Source organism: Amphiprion ocellaris, chromosome 10 (assembly GCF_022539595.1).
Source record: "Amphiprion ocellaris isolate individual 3 ecotype Okinawa chromosome 10, ASM2253959v1, whole genome shotgun sequence".
NCBI classification, from domain to species: domain Eukaryota; kingdom Metazoa; phylum Chordata; class Actinopteri; family Pomacentridae; genus Amphiprion; species Amphiprion ocellaris.
The window spans coordinates 23,333,676-23,359,494 of NC_072775.1; the positions used below are offsets into that span (position 1 = coordinate 23,333,676).

At 38.1% G+C, this 25,819-nt stretch overlaps 1 protein-coding gene across 1 annotated transcript; it reads right to left on the minus strand.

Moving 5' to 3' along the window:
* On the minus strand, positions 1-25,794 carry LOC111571322 (macrophage mannose receptor 1-like). Its single transcript, XM_023274436.3, has 31 exons — positions 25,644-25,794; positions 24,241-24,597; positions 23,647-23,817; positions 23,212-23,367; positions 21,824-21,934; positions 20,584-20,721; positions 20,279-20,455; positions 19,084-19,238; positions 17,909-18,022; positions 17,666-17,781; positions 17,372-17,520; positions 17,081-17,280; positions 14,950-15,068; positions 12,384-12,456; positions 12,128-12,281; positions 11,462-11,500; positions 10,185-10,348; positions 10,004-10,065; positions 9,531-9,631; positions 9,269-9,411; positions 7,431-7,536; positions 6,196-6,323; positions 5,935-5,979; positions 5,679-5,781; positions 5,149-5,381; positions 4,670-4,835; positions 3,012-3,176; positions 2,743-2,859; positions 2,365-2,520; positions 799-828; positions 1-612 (listed from the first exon to the last, which is right to left on the minus strand). Exons 1-31 carry the CDS (start codon positions 25,708-25,710, stop codon positions 371-373), a joined length of 4,257 nt encoding a protein of 1,418 aa, XP_023130204.2. The 5' UTR covers positions 25,711-25,794; the 3' UTR covers positions 1-370.
* Between the last annotated feature and the right edge of the window lie 25 nt (positions 25,795-25,819).

Here is a 25,819-nt window from a genome sequence, read left to right on the forward strand (position 1 = left end):
TTTAATGGCAAATTAAATGTTTATTTAACAGTGACAGGCAGTGATATTTTTACACGTCAAGAGTACAAGCAATGAACAGCATCTAGTGGATATAAGCCCCACATGTAACAATTATATACATTCAGTCACAGGTAAAAGAGAAAATCAAATACTAATCATTCCCATTGAGACATCCTAGAGCCTAAATTGTTCTGTTCCATGAGGTTAGACATTGCCAACTCCACTGAAACTCACACTTGGTGACATACTGTTAAATACCTGAATATATATTGTATGTAGTAAAAAAACAAGCAATAAAGCATCAAAGTCTAATACATCAGGCTGGGATGCCGTAAAGTTTAGGTCCCACTAAGTTCTGCTACTTTAAAAATCACAGGGTTAAAATAGGCTCAGGGTTTTCTGCATTCTCTATCATTTTATTGGTGTCAACCACATCAGGCGGAGATGGTTCGCTGTTGAAGTAGAGCGGATTCTCAAAGGTGGGCAAGGGACGAGGAGACTTCTTGTAGAGGAAGAATGCAACGACCATCAGCGTAGAAGTGATAGTAATGATCAGCACAACTACCAGGCTTGTGTGGACACGACTGCGCTGATCCTGACCTCCATGAGGTTCTGCACAACAAGACGGTCATCCGTTAAAGCAGTTCAAAGCAACATTACACTGAAAATACCACTGATTAAGTTACATTTTATTGCACTCAATGGTTTTTGACTGTGAATGTCACATTATAAGCAGCACATCAACGATAAATCATTCGAGAATGACACAATTCAAGAAGACAGAAATGTGTGACTTACCAGGTTTTGATTCTGGATCTGTGCTCAGTACTGGGGGTGAAAGAATGGAAAGTGGTTAGATAATCGATCTTTTTTAGAGACTGTCAGTGTGTAATTTCATCAGCTCCACTTCTACTACAGCAAGGGTGTTAAATGTAAGGCCTGCAGGCCAAAGCAGGCCCGCCAGAGGGTCCAATCCAGGCCATGGGATGACTTTGCAAAGTGTAAAAATTACAGAGGTAAAAAGGAATCCTTACTGTGAAAATATTTAAAGACATTGAACATTGTGCAATATAATGTCAGTCAGCAGCTTTAGTACAAAAGAATTTAGTTTGGTGGAACTTTATTGTTCATGCACTGAGACATCTTATGTATTTTTTTTATGTTTAAAGGGGGACAACTGAACCTTCTTCCTTAATAGTGCATCAGTTCAGGAGGTCAGGACTACTACACAGATGTGGAAATGAATATAAATTTAAAATAATTTCTACATCTTGACAAGTTGTTTCAATCAAAAAGTAAAATACTTTATTGTTCAGTTCCAGATACCTTCAACTAAATGTTTTGTGCCTTTGTAGATACACTGCGATCTGTAAGTTGCAATGCAAAAATCGTAAACTGAGGCATAATATTGTTAAAGTTGTAATTATTTTTCAAGTAAAAATTCAGGTAAAAGACAATTCATTGAATGTGAACATTTTCAGAATGTACTTTTTAGCACTAAAGAAAAGGGAAATATTTGGAGTTGTTGTTATTTATAGGCTATTATGTTATTATTTTACTGGTCCGACCCACTTGAGATCAAATTGGGCTGAATGTGGCCCCTGAACTAAAATGAGTTTGACACCTCCGTACTACAGTGTACTGTTCTAACATGCAACCTATAGAAATCCAATATTATCTGTCCTGTAATATGAGACACAGCAAATGATCCAATGTTGAGTTTGAAATAGGCACATTATTCAAAATGTATTTTGTTTGTTTGTTCATATTTTGAGGCTGCACAGTGGATTGGTGGTTAGCAAAGTCACGTTGTAGCTAGAAGATCTCCCGTTCACGTCCCACTCTTGACCTGGCATCTTTCTACATGGAGTTTGCATGTTTTCCCTTTGCATATGTAGGCTATCTCTGGGAACTCCGACTTCCTCCCACAGTCCAAAAACATGCTGAGGTTAATTGGTGATTCTAAATTGTCTGTAGGTGTGAATTTTATTAGCTTTTCAGACAACAGAGTTTTAAGACTGACCCACTCTATAGCAGTATTTTTTTCAATGAAGATAATATTAAATGAATCAGAAATACAGTCTAGATATTGTTAATGTGGTAAATGACTATTCTAGCTGGAAATGGTTGATTTTAATGGAATATCTCCATAGGGGTACAGAGGAACATTTCCAGCAACCATCACTCCTGTGTTCTAATGCTACATTGTGTTAGCTAATTGTGTTGAAAGGCTAATTGATGTTTAGAAAACCCTTGTGCAATTATGTTAGCACATGAATAAAAGTGTGAGTTTTAATGGAAAACATGAAATTGTATGGGTGACCCCAAACTTTTGAACAGTAGTCTATGTGGGTATGATCTTACTTTTGGGTGTTTTACAGATGTATCCTCTGTCGTGCCATCTGCGACCGGTGCTCCAAGTCCCATCTGAGGTTCTGATCGCTCCATAGTCAGATTCAGGCTCTTCTGGAGCCCAGTTAGTGTAGTCCAAGACTGTTTTATCCAACCACATCCACGTCCCTGGAGACAAAAACTCAGTGTCACGATTGTCACTTCTGGCAATTTACACGTGTTGTAAACAACATTTTAAAGCTGTGAATCGGAGTTACACTTTTCTGCACCAAAAGAAGTCTTTGGTTTTGGTTCACTTTTATTAGCAGGAAGTTATATTACACAGATGACGAGTTTCAATCATTTGTTGAAACTGGTTTTATTAAAAAGGAGCAAAGGTTGAAGTCAAACCCGTATAGGTTTTGAACAGTCCGATCCAGAAAGAGGCTTGGCCATCCTGAAATATTTCCACATTGCTTCTGATGAACTGTTGCTCAGAGGGCTCTTCAATGCTCACCAGTGTTCCACCTTCACAACAAAAAACAGTCTGGTTGTAAAAAGTAATAAATACATAAGGCCTAACTGGTGCTATTTGTTCACATTACTGACCTAAACTACACATCATACATTCACTTTACACTTGATCTAAAACTGAGGTTGTTTTCCAGAGTGTCTCTTACCATGCCTGACACAGCTGCTAGCTGCATCTGCCCATTCAATTTCATCAGTGATAAACAAATAGCAGTGACCCTTAAATGGCAGCCAGGTGTAACTCTGTTGGTACTCTACATTTGTATCTTCAGGGCAGCGTCCTGGGAACATGGTGGACTCTGTTGGTGCCACATCTGTGAAGGACAGATACTATAATAGTCACCTAATGGCAACACTTTCTGCATTCAGTGCAGTCAACTTGCATTCGTTGTATTCTGAGAATCCTGGATGAGGTCTATAGTGTTGTAGTGAGCAGACTTTTTGAGAAAATAAGGATAATTTCTGTAATGAAAGACAGTTGAAATCTCCCTTCAACATGGGTATACGGTTAAAGAACATCTCTTGCACTAAAGGAGTGTTTGCAGTGCAGTAAAAAAGTAATGTAGAGGTGTACTCCAGGGAAAACCATCTATCTTCAATACAGTCAGATCCATACTCGGTTTTTGAAGCCAGTACTGATAAATAAAGAACCAATCTTGACTTGGATTCCTTGGATTTGTTTTTGAAAAAACTGTGGCCAAAACCTAAACAGGAAAGTTTACAGTTGTAAGACCTATTCAGCTCACAGTGGACAACCTGTGAGCTGAGACTGAGCTGTGGCTTCTTCTTACCCCTCATCTGACATAAAGACATTATGATGTGCAAAAATCTAAAATCAGCCAGTGTGGTTTGACGGTGAAGCTGTCTTCCACACATAGTGATTAGAGATGTACGATAGATTTTGAATTTTGATTTTTGAATTTTTACCTACACTCCATATCCTGCATTTCTGACAACGCCATATGGGGGAATGAACAACCTTGCTCTCTCTGAGTGCTTTTCTAGTTCTAAATCTGTCGTCAATTATGTGCCAGAATGAGAGGGTATAAGTTGGATTTTGACACAATATCTAAAACAAAACAATGCTGGCCATATGACACTAAGTATCCTAAAATTCTCTGTCATGGTGCTTGTTGTTTACTGAACTCCCATAACGCTCTCTGCTTGCCAATCAATCCAGTATATGAGCATTTATATTGGATTGATTGAAACAACTTTAATTTACTGGAAACGTGTATTGTTACTCCGCCAAGGAACGCGGCGGAGTTATGTGACGATTGGCATATGTTTGTCCGTCTGTGAACTGCGAATCTGTTTGTCTGTGTGCAACATTAATCAAAAATGGACAAACGGATTTGGATGAAATTTTCAGGGAAATCAGAAATGATACAGGGACCACCATATTAGATGTTGGCAGTGATGCGACTTATAGTCTTGTTCCATGGATTGCGGCACGGTGTCAATGTAACTATGGAAACAAGTAAACGTTTTGTCATTTGCCTGCATCAATTCACGCCGCCCACTACATATTTCAATCACACAGTTCGTTATCTGTGCATAACATACGTATGCATAACACACACCTGTGCTTGCCGCAAGATCATTTTTTATTTATTTATTTGGTTTTGTGGGTAGATCTATGTTGCTCGTGATTTCTGAATACACAAATTGAGGAATGAACAACCTTGGAGGAGTTCTCTCTGAGAGCTTTTCTTGTTTTGGAACATAGCATTGTTAATAAGCACTGAATACTTGGCAATATTAGTGAGCATGACTGATGGACTGTATTCCTTGATGACAACCATACCTGCTGACAGCATGCAAACACTGTTCATGGTCTGGTTACAGAAAGCAGTCCTCCATTTTCCATCCACACCTATGTACACGCAAGGTTTGTTCCTGCTTGGTTCATATTCAGCCCAAGTGGCAAAGTTCAGGTGCCAGCCATCGACATACCTAAAATAACCTCCAGTCTGAAAGCAAGGATGGATAAACTGCTGTCATAAAAAAAAAAAAGCCATTTTTTTAGCATGCTACTAAAATTCATCAATACTAATATGCTTTTATAAAACTGTATACACCAGTATAGATATATTATACCAATGTACACACTTGATCATGTTGTTTTACAAGTGTAGTTGGAAAATATTTTAAAAGGAACAGGATATCTTATTTAACATATTTCAAACAGATTCCTTTAAGTCATCATTTTAGCATTTTGGTGACCATTTGGCTATTAGTTTATTCATTGTTATGTGACAGCACAGTAATTTTGGAGCCTTGTACCTGGTTTTTGTTCAGTCCAATCCAAAGAGGAGCATTAAGATTCATAGCCACCAGGTCAAGATGGGCCTGTGTCCACTCATTTCGTAGGTTCGCCAAGTTGGCTTTCTCGCTTTCACAACGTCGCTTGGCATCATACCAGGTCAGATTTTGAGTCACAACCTTAATGCTGTCATTTCCCACGCGTACATAGATGTTGGGATCTATTGTGTCTGGCGGAGACTGGATATTTGGGTCTGTCAAGAGCAAGATGAACATCAAACAAGATGAATGGATTATCATTTCATTATTATATCATTGTCACAGGGAGATAAATTTTGAAGCCCATTATTTACGAATCTGTGTACCTATTACTGCTGTGGAACAAAAACACTCATCTACGTGGGATGTAACTAGGTCCACACTTGTTTGAACACAATGGTGCTGCAAACCAGTTGCTCTTTTGGACTTAAATGTAAGACATAAAGCACTTAAACAACACTTTAGGACTGAATTTTAGAAAAAATCCTGAAGCAGAAAAGAGATGAACTCACCAAGATTTTTATGACAGATAAATCCACTGGTGTCATTGCAAGACTTAACCATCCATTTACCGATGCCAAGCGTAGAAGTGGTAGTCATCACAACACAGTCTTCCTGGTTAACAAAGGTCAGAGTGAGTGGTTAGGATTGAAGATCATTTCAGTATGACACAAAAATTAGATAAGATGAACAAACTACTTTTATTTGCCCTGAAATACCACAATAATTAGACAGTAGCACTACTACATTCATTTTGGTAAATTTTACCTCATTCCATCTCTGATAAAAGGTCCCAGGACGACGCTGATGTTTCTAAAATCAAGATATTAGCAAAAAAACACTTCAGTGTTTTTATTCCATGCCAACAACAGAAAAAGCTCATAGTCAGAACTCGATACCAAGCTCTGACCAACCATGCATCACTGATGGGTTTCGTCTCCTCTCATACCTGTAACCACACCCAACTGCGAGGTGACGAAACCCTTCGACATCACATATCACTGTAATATACATATTGTGCATACTTACAGAATAACCCCAGTTGGTGTATTTCCGTGATTTTCCATCAGTCCAGTAAAATCCATCTTGTTTGACAGCATTTAAACCTATCCACAGGTCTGTAGCCGTTATATCGACCAATTTGGTGGTTAAAAATGCTGGAAATTTCAAAGGTAGAAATAAAGCATTATAGTTCATTTTTCAGATTATTTTACTAAATTTAACAAGAATTCTAACATATTATATGCGGTATGATACCTTTATTAAAACAATACTAGTATATGTCAAAGTGAAAATTGCTGTTTTATGGTTACATTATTAAGATGTTGAAGACAGAGCAAAAAAATCGAAAGAATATTGACATCCAAAATACATCACCACAAATTAACCCTCGGAACCTCAAACAGCTTCTGGGTATTTACGGCTGTCACATTTCTACTCACTATGGAATTTTTTTTTTCTTTTTTCTGATATTTTCTTTTTTACTGCAATACAAAGTTCGGCAGCTTTAGAAGTAGAGAGAACTCAAAAAATGTCTCCTGTGCTGTGTAACTAGTATAACGTCATAAAGCATATAACAAGGAAAAACGCAAGTTTATTGTCTATATTTATCTTACAAAATTTGAAAAATGCTGTACATGCAATCAACATGTACAATATTTTTCTAAGTGGCCACAGGTATTATTATTATTGGGGGGAAATGGTTGCTCTATGATGAATGTTGTTCCCAGCTGAGTCACAAATTGCTTTTTGTTGTGCTAATGATGGCAGAGTTTTTTGTTTGTTTGTTTTATTACAGAATCAGATTAATGTAAAGGATTTATATTGGTGACATTTTAGATTAAACGTGTAAAATAAAGTGATTTTCGTGATGTATCAGAATTTTAAGCTTAGAGTGAGTGAAGTTTACCAATGGAATAGTTTCATGACTGAAATAAAGTTCAAAATTCCATTGTTCAATTATTTTGTTGTTGTTGTTTTTACAGTTTCTGATTATGGCATATAATCTCAATTTTGGTGAATTTTACAACAATGACCTGCCTTTCAAACTCACTGGTGGGTTTTGGTGTTCAGAGGGTTAATAAGAAAGGATGGAGATTAAAACAGTATAACCAGGATGATTTGATTTTATTGAGGTAACCTGATTTGTCAACACATCATTTAGAATGGTTTAATGTTCAATACATTAAACATGTTGTACAATAATGACGATCTCATTATGACTATCTTAAGTACACACAGAAAAATAGAATAAACAAACAAACCTTGGACACTTCTTGTGGGAATAGAGACTAAATTGCCTCGCATCATAACGCACTGTTTCCTTGCTTCTTCCCAGGTGGTCTTCCGGTCACTAATGACATTGTAACACTGTAGACAAAAAAAATTCATTATGAAATAAGTTAGCATGAAATTTATGATCTCTGCTTTGATGAAGACAGCAGCACAGAGGTGTGTTTCTCGAGTTGATGTTGACAATACTAATTGACCACAACTGCAACAAAATCCACCTGTAACAGAAACGGTACAAGCAAATATTTCTTTTCACAACTAATATGTTTTGTTTCACACACCTATATAGTGGTCATTATACAAAATTTAGGAAATTCCTGTCATTGGTTTATACCATATGCACTCAGAGAGCACTTTATAAGGCACACTTTAGCCAGCAGTGTATTGCATAAAATCCTGCAAGTACAGGAGCTTCAGGTAATGTTCACATCATGAGCAGAAATCTGAGCTTACTGTGGCTGCAGGTTCATCAAAAGTGTAATCCTGGAAAATGTGGCCCAGACTGATACTTTTTGATGATAAGCTCATAAAAGAGTATCAAAAGCATAAATCCATGACTCCTAACTGCCTTGTGTCAACAGCCTAGCCTATCTGAGTGTTGCTACTGGCAATGTACCTCCTTTTAGGACCACAATTTAACATTTTCTAACACCTATGTCCATTAGGAGAATTCCCTAAACCAAAAGTCTCAAAATGGTTTTATGATCAAGACAACAAGATCAGCAGACTTCAGTGATATTGCCGGTCACTAAATCTGAAACCAACACAACACCTTTAGGATGTAGTAGATGGAGAGATTAGCAGAATGAATGTGCAACTGAATAATCTGCAAAAAATGTGATGCAATCGTGCCAACATGGAGCAGAATTTTGAAGGACTGTTTACAACATTTTCTAGACTACCTTCCACCAAGAATACAGGCTGTTCTTAGAGCGCAGAGGATCCCTATTCAGTATTAGTGTAGTTGTTCTACGTACCCTACCGTTCAAAAATTTGGGGTCACCCAGGCAATTTCATATTTTCCATGAAAGCTTGCACTTTTGTTCATGTGCTAACATAATTGCACAAGAATTTCCCAATCATCAATGAGCCTTTCAACACTATTAGCTAACACAGTGTGGAATTAGAACACAGGAGTGTTGGTTGCTGGAAATGAGTCTCTGTATCCCTATGTAGATATTCTATTAAAAATCCGGCGTTTCCAGCTAGAAGAGTCATTTACCACATTAACAATGTCTAGACTGTATTTCTGATTAATTTAATGCTATCTTTATTGAAAAAAACTCCTTTTCTTTCAAAAGTAAGGACATTTCTAAGTGACATCGAATGTTAGTGTAAATGCTCTGTGAGTGTGTATCGAAAGTAGCTAAATTCTTTATTTTGCCGGTGTAACCGTAGACAATATATGAAAGATGGGCATAACCATGTCCCCTGCTTGCTTGTTTACTACCACTTTGAAGCCTCCAGTTTTGCATTTGGCCGTCACCTTGTTGGTCATTCGAAACCAGACATGACAAATGAGGGGTAGATCTGACTGAGAACCTAAGGACACAACGCAGTGTTAAAGTAGCAATCTGTAAGTCACAAGGTATCTCCTCTCTGCTTTATCATCATTCATCAACTATCGTCATTCGATAAAGTTGATTTGATGTTTTTATATTTTTCAGTTAATTTTACTTTACAGTTTATGACGAGGTTTTGTTAAATTAACTTAAATATACTGTAGGTGTAAAGTACAAAGTCTTGTGATTTTGAAAGGTGACCCGAATTAATGATTTTCAAGATTTGCAGACTGACTGTGACTTCTGACCTTTGAGCCAAACTTTGCCCATGTGATTCCACAACCACCTTGAGGAGTAACCGTTGGGGCTAGAGTGCTGTTGACCGGTGATGTGCTCCTTCGTTTACAAATGAACTGAGTCTCTCTTCCACAGTTAGTCGTACGCCAGAAGCCTGCGAGAACAGCAAAGATTTAGCGGGTAATGTCTTCATGTTAGAGAAGCATATCTTATCCAGACATCTTATCTAGAGTTGATCGTTCTTTAATGTAAGAGCTTATCATTCTTACTCACCCATGTAATAAGTCATAACAACACAGTTCTCATCAAAGGCATTAGAATTAGGTTGCTCGTCATCCCATTTTTGAAATGACACTGGAGTACCGTCCATCCACCTTGAAGCACAAACAGTTAAGATGAATTGCAATGTGTAACTATGTAAACAGTTATCCCTGGATATTATACTTTTTTAAAAATGTTTGCTTTTTTGGAAGATAAATGAACAGAAGAAAAATGTTGAAACACTGACAAACAAAATGGTTGGAATGTGTTCATGAGCAGAATTAGTGAGTTGGTGAACACTGGTGCCTGAACAACCCTTGTTTAAATGGAAGGACAAGGCTTTTGCATTATTACCAATCAACCTAACAAGGAGAAAATAAAATTAATGTTCAAAAAGTATCTTCAGTAGACCTTATAGTTCCCTCTTTCCACCTTTAGGGTCAACACTTCACTGTATTAGATTTATGGCATTCATTAGCACTCACCAAAATGACCGATCAAGATCCACTGACAAACCAATATAATATGCCCCATAGGTCCGGGATATCTGTAACCACAAGCACAGGAATACAAACAAGCTTTAAGGCCTACTCGTCTAGCTAGTTAATGATCTTTAAATAAGTTCCAGGTTTGAATGTGCTGTCGGACTAACCAGAAAATACCTACCTGTTTCCACAAAAACGCATTTTCCTCTTTACTGTTGACCGATGCTAAGTCACCGTGCCTCCTCTGACAGAAGGTACGAGCTTCTTCCACGGACTTTGACATTCTGTTAATATAATAATGATTCCCTCTCCATTCAAGCCAGCCATCTGAAGTGGTGTTATAGTCTGTAAAGGTTTAGAAACATATTGCACTTAAATTTGAGGTGCAGCAACTTGTCTGGACACATTAAACAATCTCAAAAACTCATTATTTCAGCAAAAATGGCACCAATTTGTTGGTCCCAGCTGCTCCAATATGGAAATTTGATATATTTCTCTGTCTTAAATTTAATTAACTGAATATCTTTGATTTTTTTTTGACTGCAGGATGAACAAAACAAGACACCTGAAGATGCCACTGTTTCAGTATTTTCATATTTTTTAATATTTTCTGACACTAGAAGATCAAAAAGAAAATGAACAACAAAGATTTTAGTGGTTATACCACTGACTCCATCAAAAAGACTGTATCTATAAGAAGCAAAAATCATAGCAAATGTAGCAAAAACTGGCCGTGCAACGATAGAACGATCCCAGTGCTCCTGCCACATTTGGAATGGTCCAAAGTCCTGCTCTAACCACTTGCAGGTGCACATTTGTGACCTCAAACTTGCACAAATATTAAATTCTGCGTGAAAGTGCCTTAACGTCATGTCAAGAATAAAAGCTGGTGATAACAGCTGGGTCTATGGCTCTGATCCAGAGAATTAACAGCAACCCACAATCTTCAACACTGAACAATGCACACCCAAGAGCATGCTCAGTGTTTCGTTAGACATTTGCAGGGTTGTACACCATGAATGTGTCCCCTTAGGGTCAGACAGCAACAGGAGTTCCGCTGTGACATTCTGAGTCGTCTGTCTTAGGGAGAACATTCAGCTTAAACAACCTGAGCTGTTGCAGGTGTTATCATGCCCACAGTGTGTTGAAAATACACAACTTTTTGGGTGCACCAACACGATCGTTCTCCCTGCGACTTCTTCCTTTTCCCCAAAATGAAGTTCAAGGTAAAGAGTCACAGTTTTGACAAACAGCGGAGATCCAATGCATGTGCTTAAGAACAGGGACTTCCAGGGAGCGTTCCAAGAGTGGCAGGAATGCTTGGAGACGGAGTCTTGTCATTTTTTGACTGTGCCACATTCAGGGATATAAACTGAAAAATCCCAGAGCCACTAATAGACATTAAAGGTCAAAAGTGACTGAAGTTATCCTCGGTTTATATGTGTTGTAGTTACTTACCCACTGCTGTATCATTTGGAGGTGGCTTTGGAGTCACTCCTATAAGAACACAAATAGGTGTCAGTTTCATTCACCTCATTATTAAATCTGCCAAGCTGTTCTGCATTTTGAGTATAATCTTGTACAATGGAATTCTACAGCTCAGCTAAAAAAGAATAGGTAATTTTGGTCTTGGTCAAAGAATGTATGAGACAATGATTTGATTTCTCTAGATGATGTTAGTTTCAGATAAACTTTGAAGTGATTTTTTGTGGGGTGTCTTTGGCAGAGAATGAGAACTGTAATCTTTGTCCCCACCTCTTGTACTGAAATCACATGAGGAGCAAATTTTGCATCATCCAGGAAAAAGAGTAGGATTGATTACAGCAAGAAAAACCAGTTACCGTGTTCATATGTTTTGTGTTCAATGCCATATGTATGTATTCTTTAAAGTATGTCCTTTTGGTTGTGTTAATTATTAAATTAACATCAAATCTTAACCCATGATAGGAATGTTTTATTCGAGATGTGTTCCGATAAAGACTTGTTGGTCGGACATTCTGCAGCATGAGGAAAACATTCACTTCACTACTGATGCATGAAAGAGCATGCGTATTAAAGACAGTTCAAAGTACTGTATCTTCAGAAAAGATCAAAGGTATTCAGTGCACTTTTTCTCAACTGTACCTGCACGGATCTGACACAGCCAGTCATTGTAAAGATCACAGTTTGCATCATTCCAAGACCCGTCTTCATCCCAGTTATGTATTAAAAATTCAGCACAGTGTTCTACATTATTAAGATTGTTTGGCTCTCCTTCCTGCCAGTGCTGGTAATTTAGCTGTGAACGAAAAGAAACAACAGAATTGCATTGCGTCATTGTCATTACAACATTCTTTGGGAAGAGAATCTATTGTCAAAAAGTAGAATATAGTTAACTAACCGGGGATCCATCACTCCAGACAAAACCAACGTTTGTATCAGCAATATGAAGTCCAATCCAGCCTTTTCCACCACTGCAGTACAACAAAGAATATTTTTTTCTTTTACTTTTTAACATGACCATTCAAACTTATTCCAGAGCTTCTGTTAATTTTGTGGCTATCTGATGATGCTGTGTCATTGTTCTCCAGTAAAGCAGCTAAAATATCTGAATGTTTTCTCTCTCTTCAGGCAATATCTTAAGCTTGTCAAAATAAAATCATGGTGGGTGAGTCCCATGTTTGCTTCCCAGCAGGCCAGAGCCTCACTGCATGTTCCTCCCCTAGTCTCTTCCCCCACCTTTCCTGTCAGACATTTTTGCATGCATCTAATGAAGGCAAAAATGGCAAAAATGAATTCAAATCTTGCTAACATGGCATAGATCTATTTTCAACAGACTTGCCTAACTCTTACTATTACTGGTAATGTACTTTTGTAATTGCAATGCACTTACTATTCCGCCAAGGCATGCGGCGGAGTTATGTGATGATTGCCATTGATTTGTCTGTTTGTCTGTCTGTCTGTTAGCAACATGATTGAAAAATGGATTAACGAATTTGGATGAAATTTACAGGGAAGGTCAGTAATGACACAAAGTGCAAATGATTAGATTTTGGTAGTTGTAGTCTGGAGCCACAGATTTGTTTAAGATTTCTGTATCATTGCGAGTTAGCGGCACGACTGTAACTGTTTTATTTATTTATTCAAGTTAATTTTTTTCTTTTTTGGCTTTTTTTTTTTTTTTTTTTAACTTTTATTTTACCAGGAAGTCCCTTGAGATTAAAAATCTCTTTTCCGTGGGAGACCCGGCCAAGGCAGCACACCATTTCAGAGAATGTAAAATGTTAACAGTATATAATATATATTTTTTAACCTTTGTTATTTTTGTAAGTAGAGAGAGATAGGAAACATAGGGAGAAGAGAGTGGGGGAAGGATAGCAGCAGCAAATGGCTGTAGGTTGGACTCAAACCCATGGCCGCTGCATCGGGGACTATAGCCCTGTTTATGGGTCACCTGCTTAAGCTACGGGGCGCTCCATTGCTTAACTGGGGGACCACCCCAGCGTCACTGTAACCATGACTGCAAGTGAAAACTATGTCAACTGCCTGCTGACGACTGCATGATTGCGGTCCTGCTACAATTCAACCGCTGCAGACCACAAATGTTTTTTAAAAATTGATTATTAGGAAATCATACAACAACTGAGCAGCCATGGCGGAGTTCTGAGCTCTGTGTGAGCTCTCTTTTCTTGTTGCCTTATGTGGAAGTACCATTATGAATCCCTTTCAGTGACTTTGTGTTTTTTTTCTATCTTGAAATAGGTTATGTAAAATGATGAACCCTAAAACCTGCTGGCAAGGGAATTTTATCCTTTGAAAATCTCTAAAATTACACCACTTATCAGAGTGAGAAACTATAAAAATCAAAAAAAAAAAATTGTTTTTAACTTTCTGACAGTCCTGGAACTTGTGATCTGTGATGTATCGTTCTGATGGAACACTTAACTAAAGTACCTAAGCCATTTGCAGGAATAAAAGAAGAAACCATCTGTGCTTCTTGACCTAACCATAAAGCTTTCAGGGAGTCAGCTGCGACCAACAGTCATGAGACAAAAATGATGTGGTTGTACTGGGCTGAACTGCAGGCTGTTCCTACACAGATCAGATACAAACAACCACATGAGATGTTAGAAGTTAAATTTAAAATTCAGAGAATATCTATGCTATGTAGAGTCACCTTTTTCCAGCTGTGGTAACACCTGTGAACACTTGGACAAATGCTGCAGGTTTTTCAGTTTTTTATAAAATAATCAATGAAGTTTCACTGCACAGAAGATAATTATGAGTCTTCTCTTGTCCTAGCCGTGGTTGTGTTGTTTCTATGGAGGTCCATTACGTTATATCACAGTGACCAATGAGCTCACAGTGAGGAAGAATGTGACAGGAGTGAAAAAACACCCAGAATTCCTTTGGATTCAGCAGGTTAATGAGCTACGTTTAGTTCTGTTTTTAGTGGTATCTAGTGCTTCAGTCCTACGTTTAAATAGTTTTCACAAGCTCAGATTCGTGTTCATGATTTAACCTCCTAAGACCCGAATTCTTCTTCTAATTATTATTATTATTATTATTGCTGTTTTTGTTGTTGTTATTAACAATACACTCTTTTTGAAAAGAAATTATGTCCACATATGTGGACCCCAGGTCTTAAGAGGGTATATAAAATGTTTTGAAAAAAAACTGTACCTAAGTCACAGTTAGCTGTTGAGACATTGTTTTGTTTTTCATTTCCTGAATCTTTTTTTTAAATCATGTTTTTATTCATCATTTACGATACACTACTAAGATTTTCTACGAACAATTGTGCTTATAATCCAATGTTTATTGTTGGTTAAACAGGACAAATTGGTTTTGAAATAATAAGAACAATCTTTGAATGCAGCTAATGTGTGACTCAAACTGGAATAAGATGTATTTTACAGATGATACTGTCATTAGTGCCTCTAATTGTAGAGCAGGTTATACCGTACCGATAGTGCACTCGTAGCTCTGCAGCGCTGTGGATGCTGAGCAGATCCCCTCCAATGGCCCTGCAGTAATCTCTCGCCTCAAACCAGGTCTTCTCATGTGAACGAGGCCCTGTGAAAAACTACATGACAAGACAAGAAGTGTAGGATTAAAGTGCGCCAGATCCGTAAAGCATATGAGTCAGGGATTTGAACAGAATTAGATTTTATTTATCTTCTGGGGGTCACTCTTTTGGTCACTTTGGGGCACGATGACAGAGCATCAGCTTTTACATTGATATGATAAACATGTTAACAAGCACTCATTTACCAATCATGCAGGTGTGGAGCAAAATAATTGAATCTGAGTTTTGCAGTTTTCCACTAACTGCTCAATAAAACGGAGGTAAGCTATGCATTTGGGTGACAATTCTCTTTCGGTTCATCACTGCAAGAGATCTTTTTCCCATTGTTTTTACACTGACATTTGATACATTATATTGGTGTAAAAGTATAGATCGGGGGTGTCAAACATATGGCCCATGAGCCAAAACTGGCCTGCCAGAGGGTCCAATCCGGCCTGCGGGGAGACTTTGCAATGTGTAAAAATTACTGAGGCACTGAGACAACTTCTATGTATTTTTTATGTGTACATTTTCTACATTTACAAAGCAGAGGGATAACTGAACCTTCTTTGTTAATAGTGCATCAGTTCAGGAGGTCAGGATTACAGCACAGATGTGGAAATGAATAGAAATTTTAAATTATTTCTACATCTTGACAAATTGTTTTGATCATAAAGTAAAATACTATGTTGTTCAGTTCCAGATACCTGCCGCTAAATATTTTGGCCTTTGTAGATAGACTGTGATCTCTAAGTTGCAATGCAAAAATGATGCAAACTGAGGCATAATATTGTTGAAATTGCACTCATTTTCTTTTAAAAATCCAAGTAAAAGATTGTTCATTAAATGTGAACATTTTCAGAATGCACTTTTTTTGCACTAAAACAAAGGGAAAAATTTGGAGTTGTTATTTATAGGTTAATATGCTGTGATTTAACTGGTCCGGCCCACTTGAGATCAAATTGGGCTGAATGTGGCCCCTGAACTAAAATGAGCTTTACACCCCTGTTACAGATTATGTCTGCTTTCAAGACATACATACATACAAAATTACACACATCGTCTAACACATGTGTACAACATAAAGTATATTCACACACCACATAGGTAATGTGACAACAAACTCACTAAATATAAACATTTACATGTACTGGCAAAAAAACAAACAAACAAAAAAAAAAACACCCAGACCTTATCACATTTCATGATTTACACTTTCTATTACTTTTTGTGTGATGTTCATATTTTTAAAAATCTTAGAACTTGATTTTTTTTTTCAAATCAGGAGTTTTTGATTTTCTAAGTAACACTTTATTTAATTTAAAATGAAATTATGTCAATGAACTATAGTAGAGCAGTAACGTAGGTGAAGAAGGATATAAATACATGTCTGGATCACTGCGCAGCAGAAGTAAACAAAAAAGATACACTACCATTCAAAAGTTTGGGGTCATCTAGACAATTTCATGTTTTCCATGAAAACTCACACTTTTATTCATGTGCTAACATAACTGCACAAGGGTTTTCTAATCATCAGTTAGCCTTTCAACACCATTAGCTAACACAATGTAGCATTAGAACACAGGAGTGATGGTTGCTGGAAATGTTCCTCTGTACCTCTATGGAGATATTCCATTAAAAATCAGCCGTTTCCAGCTAGAATAGTCATTTACCACATTAACATTGTCTAGACTGCATTTCTGATTCATTTAATATTTTGGTCATTGAAAAAAAAATGCTTTTCTTTCAAAAATAAGGACATTTGTAAGTGATCTCAAACTTTTGAATGGTTGTGTATATTAAGAACACAGAGGTTAGTAGTAGTCAGTGGTAATATCTACATCACACATCCCCATTTGCCAGTAGCGGAAATATGGAGCTTAAACGTGTCTGCAGTTTGCATTATTTAATATGCCTGCAGTGCTTAATTTAAAGTAGTGGTAAGGAAGCAGCCAGCATAAGAGCTGCTAGTTTTTTTGGCCTTAGGGAACACGTTTAATAAAAGCTTAGCTAAGATGAACTAGTGGTACCTTAGAGCAAATGCTTCTTGTTCCCACTCGATTCCAACCATCTGCACACTGAGGAGGAATTTGAGTTGGTGGTGGCGCAGTGAAAACTGCCCCCTCCGCCAGATGCTTGCAGATGTATTTCTCCTTATTGTCACAGGGCAGCAGATCCCAGAGCCCAGCCAAAACCCCAGTCGTCATGGCAACACAGCCTTGTCTGTAACCTTAAGTTGTGAATCGAAACAACAGTCAAATTGTGGATGAGAGGCTTAACTGAAATATCTAACGACGGTATTTTAAGTTTTCTTTCCGTACCTGGCATTTCAGTGTTCCAGTGAGTAAATCTCACCATGTCTGTGTTGGTCCACTCAAAAACATCAAAGTTCTTCTGGTTTGAGAGCCCGAGCCAGAAGTGTTTCTCTGGTCTCAGCCCCACCAAGCTCACAAGGAAGGCATTATCCACCCTGTAAGTATTTACACAGTTCACATTTCTAGTCCTGATGAATTACATGACATTTACTGTACCGCCCATGCATGTGTATGCTTCATATCCACATTGTACTGCAGGAATATTTGCATGATTTATGAGAACATGGGTAATGGTCTTACCCGTTTGCAACATCAGCTAAATATGAGCCAGAGCTCTTGCAGTCATCTTTAGCTGCATCAAAAGTCTTTGTTTCACTTCCTACAAAGTAACAATAGGAGCCATGTCTCTTCCAACCCTGTAGAAGATGAAGCACTGATTAGAACAGAGGGGTTTTGAAGCATCCATTCAGCACGTAACACTCGCTTCTCTACGTCTTTCAAAGTGAAATTCATCTTTGTTCATTATTATTTAACTTCACTCACAGCTTTGCATCCAATATCCAGATCTATTTCATCTCCTTTGCTCTCAGTGGAGCTTTGCTTCATACAGATGTAGCCATGTTTCTCATCACATGAGCGATCTGCCCAGTTCCCATTCTGGAAGATGAAAGCACCGTAAAACACTTGCAGATTTGTGGACACATTTATTATATGGACACATTTAAACAGTTAAACCTCACTCATTCTGTAGTAAATTATTGGAATATCTCAGCAACCACTGAATGGATTTCCATAAAATTGTTTATGGTTCCCAGAGGATACTTACAGTATGGATTTACCTGTAGCTCAGTGTTTTATCTTATTCAGTGAAATATCTCATCATCTAATATGTGAAGCAGCATAAGGTTATTCTGAAATTTTCACAGTTCCCTGAAAATAAATGGCCCTGGCTTTGGTGATCCCCTGACATTTCTTCTGCTTGCTTTTTACTGATATCCTACCTGCTGTTGTATGGAATATGTGGAAATTCCACTCCTAGAGGACAAATTGATCCTCTTTTTTGGAAGATTCCAAAAACCAAATTACATTCCATCCCGTGTTACCAGTTACCATTTGTCAGCATACCAGCAAACTAAACTATGGTGGTGGTCATTATACCTGCTAATTATTAACATGCTAGGTGTATAATTATGATCAAATAACAATTACCCTCAGCCCCACAGAAACACTAATGTAGCTGTAGACTAGGGCTTTTTTGTTTGTTTTTACAGAGAATTTTTTGTTGGTCTATTGACTATTATTGTTGTGGACCTTTTCTTATATACTACTTCATGGTACTTTATGTGCTCAATATAACACAAACCATAGTAAAAATGGGGATATTTGCAAGCACCTAAAATGTATTTTTCCCCCTGCCATTTGGAAAATAATAAAACATTATTGAATCCAACAAATGTTGTTAATTTGTTAATTTTCACAGGTCAAGATTGCATCACTAGAAGCAAATATTCAGGAATGATGTACAAAAAAATGTTTAGATTTTTTAAAAATATATTTTGCTGGTCCGTTGGTCAGCAATGCAGTTTGGCATTTGTAGCTTTTCCTAAGGACTGATATAGCCAGGATGCTAGATGACACTTCCCCAATGTGTAATATGTCAGTGAGCATGTATGCGCTGCATAGAAGAAGTGCAGTTACATTCATTTGGTGCTCCTTACCTCCCCCCTGATGAGAACACAGTCTTCCCCCTCAGTGGCGACAGCTGGTTTCCCATATTCCCAGCTAGTAAAGCTAACAGTAGAGTGGTCACTCCAGTCAAACAACCCCTCTGTCTTCCTGTCATTCAGTCCGATCCAAAGCTCATCAGTGGATGCTGCAGACATAGTCATTTACCACATTAAATGTTATCCTCATTGAAAAAAATGCTTTTATTTCAAAAAATAAGGACATTTCTAAGTGACCAGAAACTTTTGAAGGGTAGTGTAAATATTTGAGTCCTATGTTACTGTCAGTACAACTAGAACTTATATTGCCGACAGCGCTAGGCTAATGCTGTCACTAAGAAGTTTGTTTTCTGAAGTACAGAAACAAACAAGACAGAACAAAAAGCGCAGTCGTTACCACAAACCAGGACGTTAGCGACTTCCACAGGGGTCAAGGCTATGCTAACACTTAGCGGCTAAGTTGGGAGCCACAGATTATCATGTAACAGTTACTGAAAAAACAATAACAAACAAAGCTTTAAGAGTTGGTCTTTGGAGGGAAAAAACTGATAGAAGATCAAGAGACTAAGAAAACAGAAGACTAGCAGATATAACTGGAGAAGAAAAGGAGATGGAAAAGTATTGATGGCAAAATAAACAGAGGAGATCTTTCTAGTGTCATCACTCCTATCACTGTTTTAAATGTTCAGCTATTGTTGAAGTTTGGCGGTTAAAAATGACACCTTCAATGCTGTCACATGTTGTTAATACATCGCATTTAATAAAAAAAAAAAATCACTGCCAAATAATGTTGTCGGTGTCCTTGAGTATCAGAATCAGCTCTGTAAAAAACATATTTGCTGACCCAAGTTTAAGAAGAGATTGGGGTTTTGATTAAATTCAAACGCACATGTTGTGACTTTCATTGTGGACTTTTTCCAAGTTAAATCAGACTTTGATTTGTCCCAATCTTAACCCATTGTTACCAATAAAAAGTTTAATATTACTGTATTCACAATAAGCTGATAATGTATCAGAAAATCTTTTATTTTGGCGCAAAAATATGTTGGTGATCACATTACTGACCTGTTTTGTATTATGTTTTCCTACTATACTGATAGAAAATATACAGTATATCCATTAAACATATTTACTGTTGGAAATGTGATGTGTATGAATGTAATTTGACGGAGCAAGGGTTGTCACGTACCATATCCAAGCTGAGAGATGACAAAGCTTTGGTCCTCCACATTCCGGATGCTCACGAGGTCTCCTCCTTCCTTGCGACAGTCTCTCTGAGCATCAGGCCATGATAGAGTAGTACGGTGCAGGTGGAAACAGTGGCCATTGTAGGGAATCCAAGGGTTTGAACAAAAGCCTTGTTCAGCTGATGATGATAAGAGTAAACATACAGAGACTGAATGACTGATATCAAAAAGCAAGAGTGTCTTCTACAGAAAAATTACAGAAGCCAGAAGAGGGTAGAGTAGAATAGAGTGGAATATTTGACTGTACTTTGCGGAGGACTTGCCGGGGTCCCGTCTTTGTAGCAGATGTAGCCCAGTTTTTTGCCACAGGATGAACTTTGCCAATTGTGCTGCCCAGCAGAGTTGAGAAATGCACAGTTGTGTCCAGGATTAGGAAGTGGATTTCCTACACAAGGAGATGACTTAACTTGAGATTCATGCTTTACTAGTATAGAACCTCTGCCACAATGTCTTTCATGTTTCAGTAATGCAAAAATCACCAAAATCGCTGGAACTCATTCATTTCCTTAAATGTCAATATACTTGATAAAGTCCAAAATCCATCTTTGCTCTGCTTTTGGTTTCATCAAATATCCAGATATATTCATCAAATGCTCATCTCTGTTCACCACCTAGTTTTCTTTGTCTGCTGTTTAGTGCTAAACTGGGAGTCCACAGTGGGTGTATCACAGCTTTTTTCAGGGAAAACTGCCTGCATCTGGATAATGTACTTAGTAGAACCAGGAGAGAGAACCAAAACCGTAAAATTGAAGACTTAAGAAATTAAAACAACCAACAGAAAGATCATAAAATGGCTCAGAGAGCTGAACAGAACTGCAGAGTCAGCTGATAAATCGCTGTGGGTTCATCAGTATGAGCAAACACTTTCACATCCACTACCATTCAAAAGTTTGGGGTCGCCTAGACAATTTCATGTGTTCCATGAAAACTCACACTTTCGTTCATGTGCTAACATAATTGCACAAGGGTTTTCTAATCATCAATTAGCCTTTCAACACCATTAGCTAAGACAATGTAGCATTAGAACACAGGAGTGATGGTTGCTGGAAATGGGCCTCTGTATCCCTAAGTAGATATTCCATTAAAAATCAGCCGTTTCCAGCTAGAATAGTCATTTACCACATTAACAATGTCTAGACTGTATTTCTAAATCATTTAATGCTATCTTCATTGAAAAAAAATGCTTTTCTTTCAAAAATAAGGACATTTCTAAGTGACCCCAAACTGTAGAACAGTAGTGTATATGCAGTCATGTGAGCCATGTTAAGGTTTTAAATTGGTCCTTGTGTTTCAGTTTTGTTTGTCTGTCCCAGAGCTTTAGACAGGACTATTTATGGCAAAGACTATTATATTTGCATTACTACAAGGGGTCATATTTGACATGAATTGCCTCCCTTAAAGACACGCTACAGAGGTGGATATCTGTATAGCTCAGATGATAGAGGATATTGCTTCAGGGCACTTTTTTTCCTCCAGTGGAGACTTACCAGTGTCCCATCTCAGATAACGGAAAGGCTTCCCGTCAGACCACTGCCAGCCGTGTTCTGGGTCCAAAACTAAGCCAAGCCACAGTTTACTTTTCCCTGAGCCCAACAGTGCTGAGTGTTTAGGCGCGTTTGCGTGATAGAGAAGGACAAAAAAAAAGGAAAAGCACAGAGTAAAGACTTTGTTCCTCTTTTGCATTGCGTAATAAAACAAGTCCGAAAAAGTAGAAATCCCAGCTAAATAAGCACAAAGGAACCACCGAAACACATCAAAATAGAGCAGCAGTATCCTGCAAAGCGAACCTCAGTCTTAACAGAGATTGCTAATGAATATCAGGCTCCAAAACATTTTCAAGATGAGTTGATTATAAACAGCTGTGCATTGATTCATGTGTGCATCTAAGGTCTTGTCCACACGTAGCCGGGTTTTTGTAAAACCGAATATCCTGCCCCCTCCGTCTAGAAAAAAAACTTACATACACACCACCTCGTTTTTAGAAAAAAACTTCATCCACACCTAACCGCATAAGTGCGTTTTTCAGCACATTCATAAGCATGGCGGACCTTTAGGTGGCAGTAGTTCCCCAAATCCTAGCAAGGTGGTGAAGAATAACCATCCTTAACGTCGTCCTTCGCCTGTGTTGTTGAATGTGGAGCAGTATCTGGGCTTGTAAAAACAAGTAAGTAAAAAGCGCCTGTACAAGAAACAGCGCCCAAAACCTTGTGAGAGCATCCGTACTGTTACCGAATGTAAACACAGGTCGCATATGTGACGTAAGAACATATTTTGTCGCAGGCGGTGACGTTTCGAAACGCAAAACCCCGGTTACTGATGTCCACATGCAGACGCATAAAACGGAGAATTCACAAATCTTCACTTTGGTCTGAGTTTTTAAAAAGAATCGTTTTTGATGACGTAAATCTGCGTTTTCGTGTGGATGATAGGCCGAATCGTAGAAAAATATCTTCGTTTTGTGAGATACCCGGCTACGTGTGGACAAGGCCTAAAAATTTAGAATAAAATGTTGTTGAGTGAAGAAGAGTGAAAATCTTTCCTGTTGGAATGTTTTCAAAGATATTTTGTTGACTACTTTAATGGGTGGAAAAATATTTATTGGGTGCATTCAAATATCCATTTTTAACAAAAAGGTGCATACATGGTGCAGTATACAGTTTGATCACACACTGTATGATGAAAAGTATTTGCAATACTGCGTGTTAGTTATGTGATAGCTTAAGGAGCCTTTAATCTTAATTTGCATTATAATTATTATTTTGTTTAACCCCTGGAATATAAGCAATTCTCACTAATTTCAATGCAAACTCACCCCATGTTTGGTCAGTTTGTATTTGATTCAGTATCAGCAAACAGCCACCAGGAGGCATCTTACCTGAGACGAAGGCCTGTTCGCTGGGATCAACCACACTGAGCAGGGCAGCAGTCTGCTGTTTGCAGCTGCTCTCAGCCTGAGCCCATGTCAGAGCTGACTGTGTGTTCAGCTGGTAATACGCTCCTGTTACCAGGTTTTTGGACCAGTGTTCTGTGGCTGTGCATTGATACAGAGATATGACATACTTTAATTGTATATAAGTCATTCAGACATTTCAGTCTAATTCTGCAGCCTAACAGTCTGCTGCGATACTAGACATTATGTACTAAACATCGGTTGGGTAGCCGCTTTAGAAAATCAGCCTTTAATTTGGTCAAACATGTCCTTTGAAACTAAATTAATCTACCAAAAGATACATGCTGGCATATACATAATACATTTTGTCTACACATAATTCTTCCTCACTGCTCTGAGACTTAAAGTTGACAAACTCACAAGAAGTCGGGCAGTATCCCCACTGTTCACGTTCAAATTTAGTTTCGACGGCACACCAGTTACGCTTCGTTGAGGAGTCAAATGTTGTGCAATCTCCAAACCACCGGTCTTTGTAGAAGAAGGGAAACATGCACAGCTTACCAAATGCATTTCCCTCAATGGTATAAAGCTCTAGAGAGAGAAACAAAAGAGGTTGATAGCATTAGATTAAAACCCTCTAGTCTTTATATGAAAACACTGTGTTAAACATTTCTTTCAGGCAGATTTAAATCATATCTTTGGCTGATCATCTGATTACTACTAATGATTTACTCCAGGGATACACATCCAGCATTAAGTGAAAGGTAGATTCATTTCTAAAAGTTATGCTTGCCTTGACATTTAGAGTCAACAGCTGCTGTGATTAGGTGTTTGTAAAAAAAAAAAGAAGAGAAGCCTGGTGGTATTACGCTCAACAGCAGCAAACAATGTCTGATGTGAGCTAATTTAAAGGAGGAGTGCTCCCAACACAGTGAAGCTGACTCTCTCATCTGTTGTGTTGTTCCACCTCAGGTTTGCAGTATCTATACATAAACACAAAGCTTCATACTGTACCTCTGTGTGTTCTTGTACAAGCTCCACTGGACGTCCCTGTGATTGTGAGGTGGTTATTTGGCCCCACTGTTCTGGAGAGAGCAATGGATTCATCCGCTTTGACTTCGATGTAGAGCTGCTGGTCTTTGAGGGCGAGCAGTGTTTCATTCCTGCATTCCCACTTTTGAAGGGCGCTCTTGTCGTCACAATCATAGATGTTCACTTCACTCCCCACACTTTTCCCCTGAGCTCCCAAGCACTTTTTGGTTGAGGTAACAAAAATCCGGTTACCAGTCGTCCAGCGCAAGTCAAGGCAGCGGCTATATTTTTTCAACAAACAGAAACCAGTGGCCTTGTTTGAGAGTGAAAATGGGGAATCTGCAGAAAGAAATGTAAAGAACTTATTAAATGATGCTGCATTAAATAATATTTAGATTATGACACACAGAAGTTTATCTCTGATATGTATTCGAAGACACTTTCATGGCCTTTTGTGGCGTTTCAGAGTAGAAGATCTGATGTACCTCACTTGGTTTCAAGCATTTACCCCAAATTCAAACTATTGACACCGTTTATTGTTATTATTATTATTTCAGATATTTAAATGTATGTGACACATTTAGCAGAAATCTCTACTTTCTACTGAAGCTCTTCTTCAAAACATCAGTTCCTGTTTACAACAGACTAGAGATACATGTCCTGGAAACTGCCTTTAATAGCGCCTGTCACGGCAGCTCAGTTTCACTTCCTTGCTTGCCCAAAATATGCACTTTTAAAAAAATATTTTTAAGACTTATGAGTTTACAGTTTGGCACTTTTATATAATTCAGTTTGCAAGCTGAGTATTTGATGTAATTTTTAATTCCACCTTGCAGTAAAGTCAATTTGAGAATTAGAATTCAGTCAATTTGAGTGCAGCAAATGCGCAGTAAAACTAATGAGGATTAGCATAAGCAATCAACAGTAAGATATATTGACAGCTGAGAAACTTCCATCCATCCATCCAGCCATTATCTATACACCATTCAATCCTCATTATGGTTGCCTCATTTGGCTGGAGTCTATCCCAGCTGGCTTAGGGCGAAGAAAGGGGACACCCAAACAATTACACTTGCATTCACACTTACAGACAATTTAGAGTTACCAGTGGACCTCAGCATATTTTTGGACAGCTGGAGGAAGCCAGATTGCACAGAGAAAACCCACACATGCACAGGGAGAACATGCAAACTCCATGCAGAATGTCCCAGGGCAGGACATGAACCTGGGATCTGGTGAAAGCGCTAACCACCAAGCCATTGTGCAGCCCAGCTGAGAAACTTGCACAAGATAATTCTACAAAGTGCAAATTAAAAAAAAAAAAAAAAAAAAAAAGCATTTCACAGAGAATATGTAGCATAAAACAGCTTGAAATTATACTGTACCATTTGAACACTGAGTTGCTGGGATGAAGAGCACAAAGGCTGCTAGAGTTATCCATGAGGTCAGCATTCTTCTGATAAGTCTCAGAGCAGCAGACGTTGTACATGCATTGCAAGCAGAGGACTTATGAGCAGGAACATGAAAAGGAGCGAATCTTAATACCACTGACATGGTCATT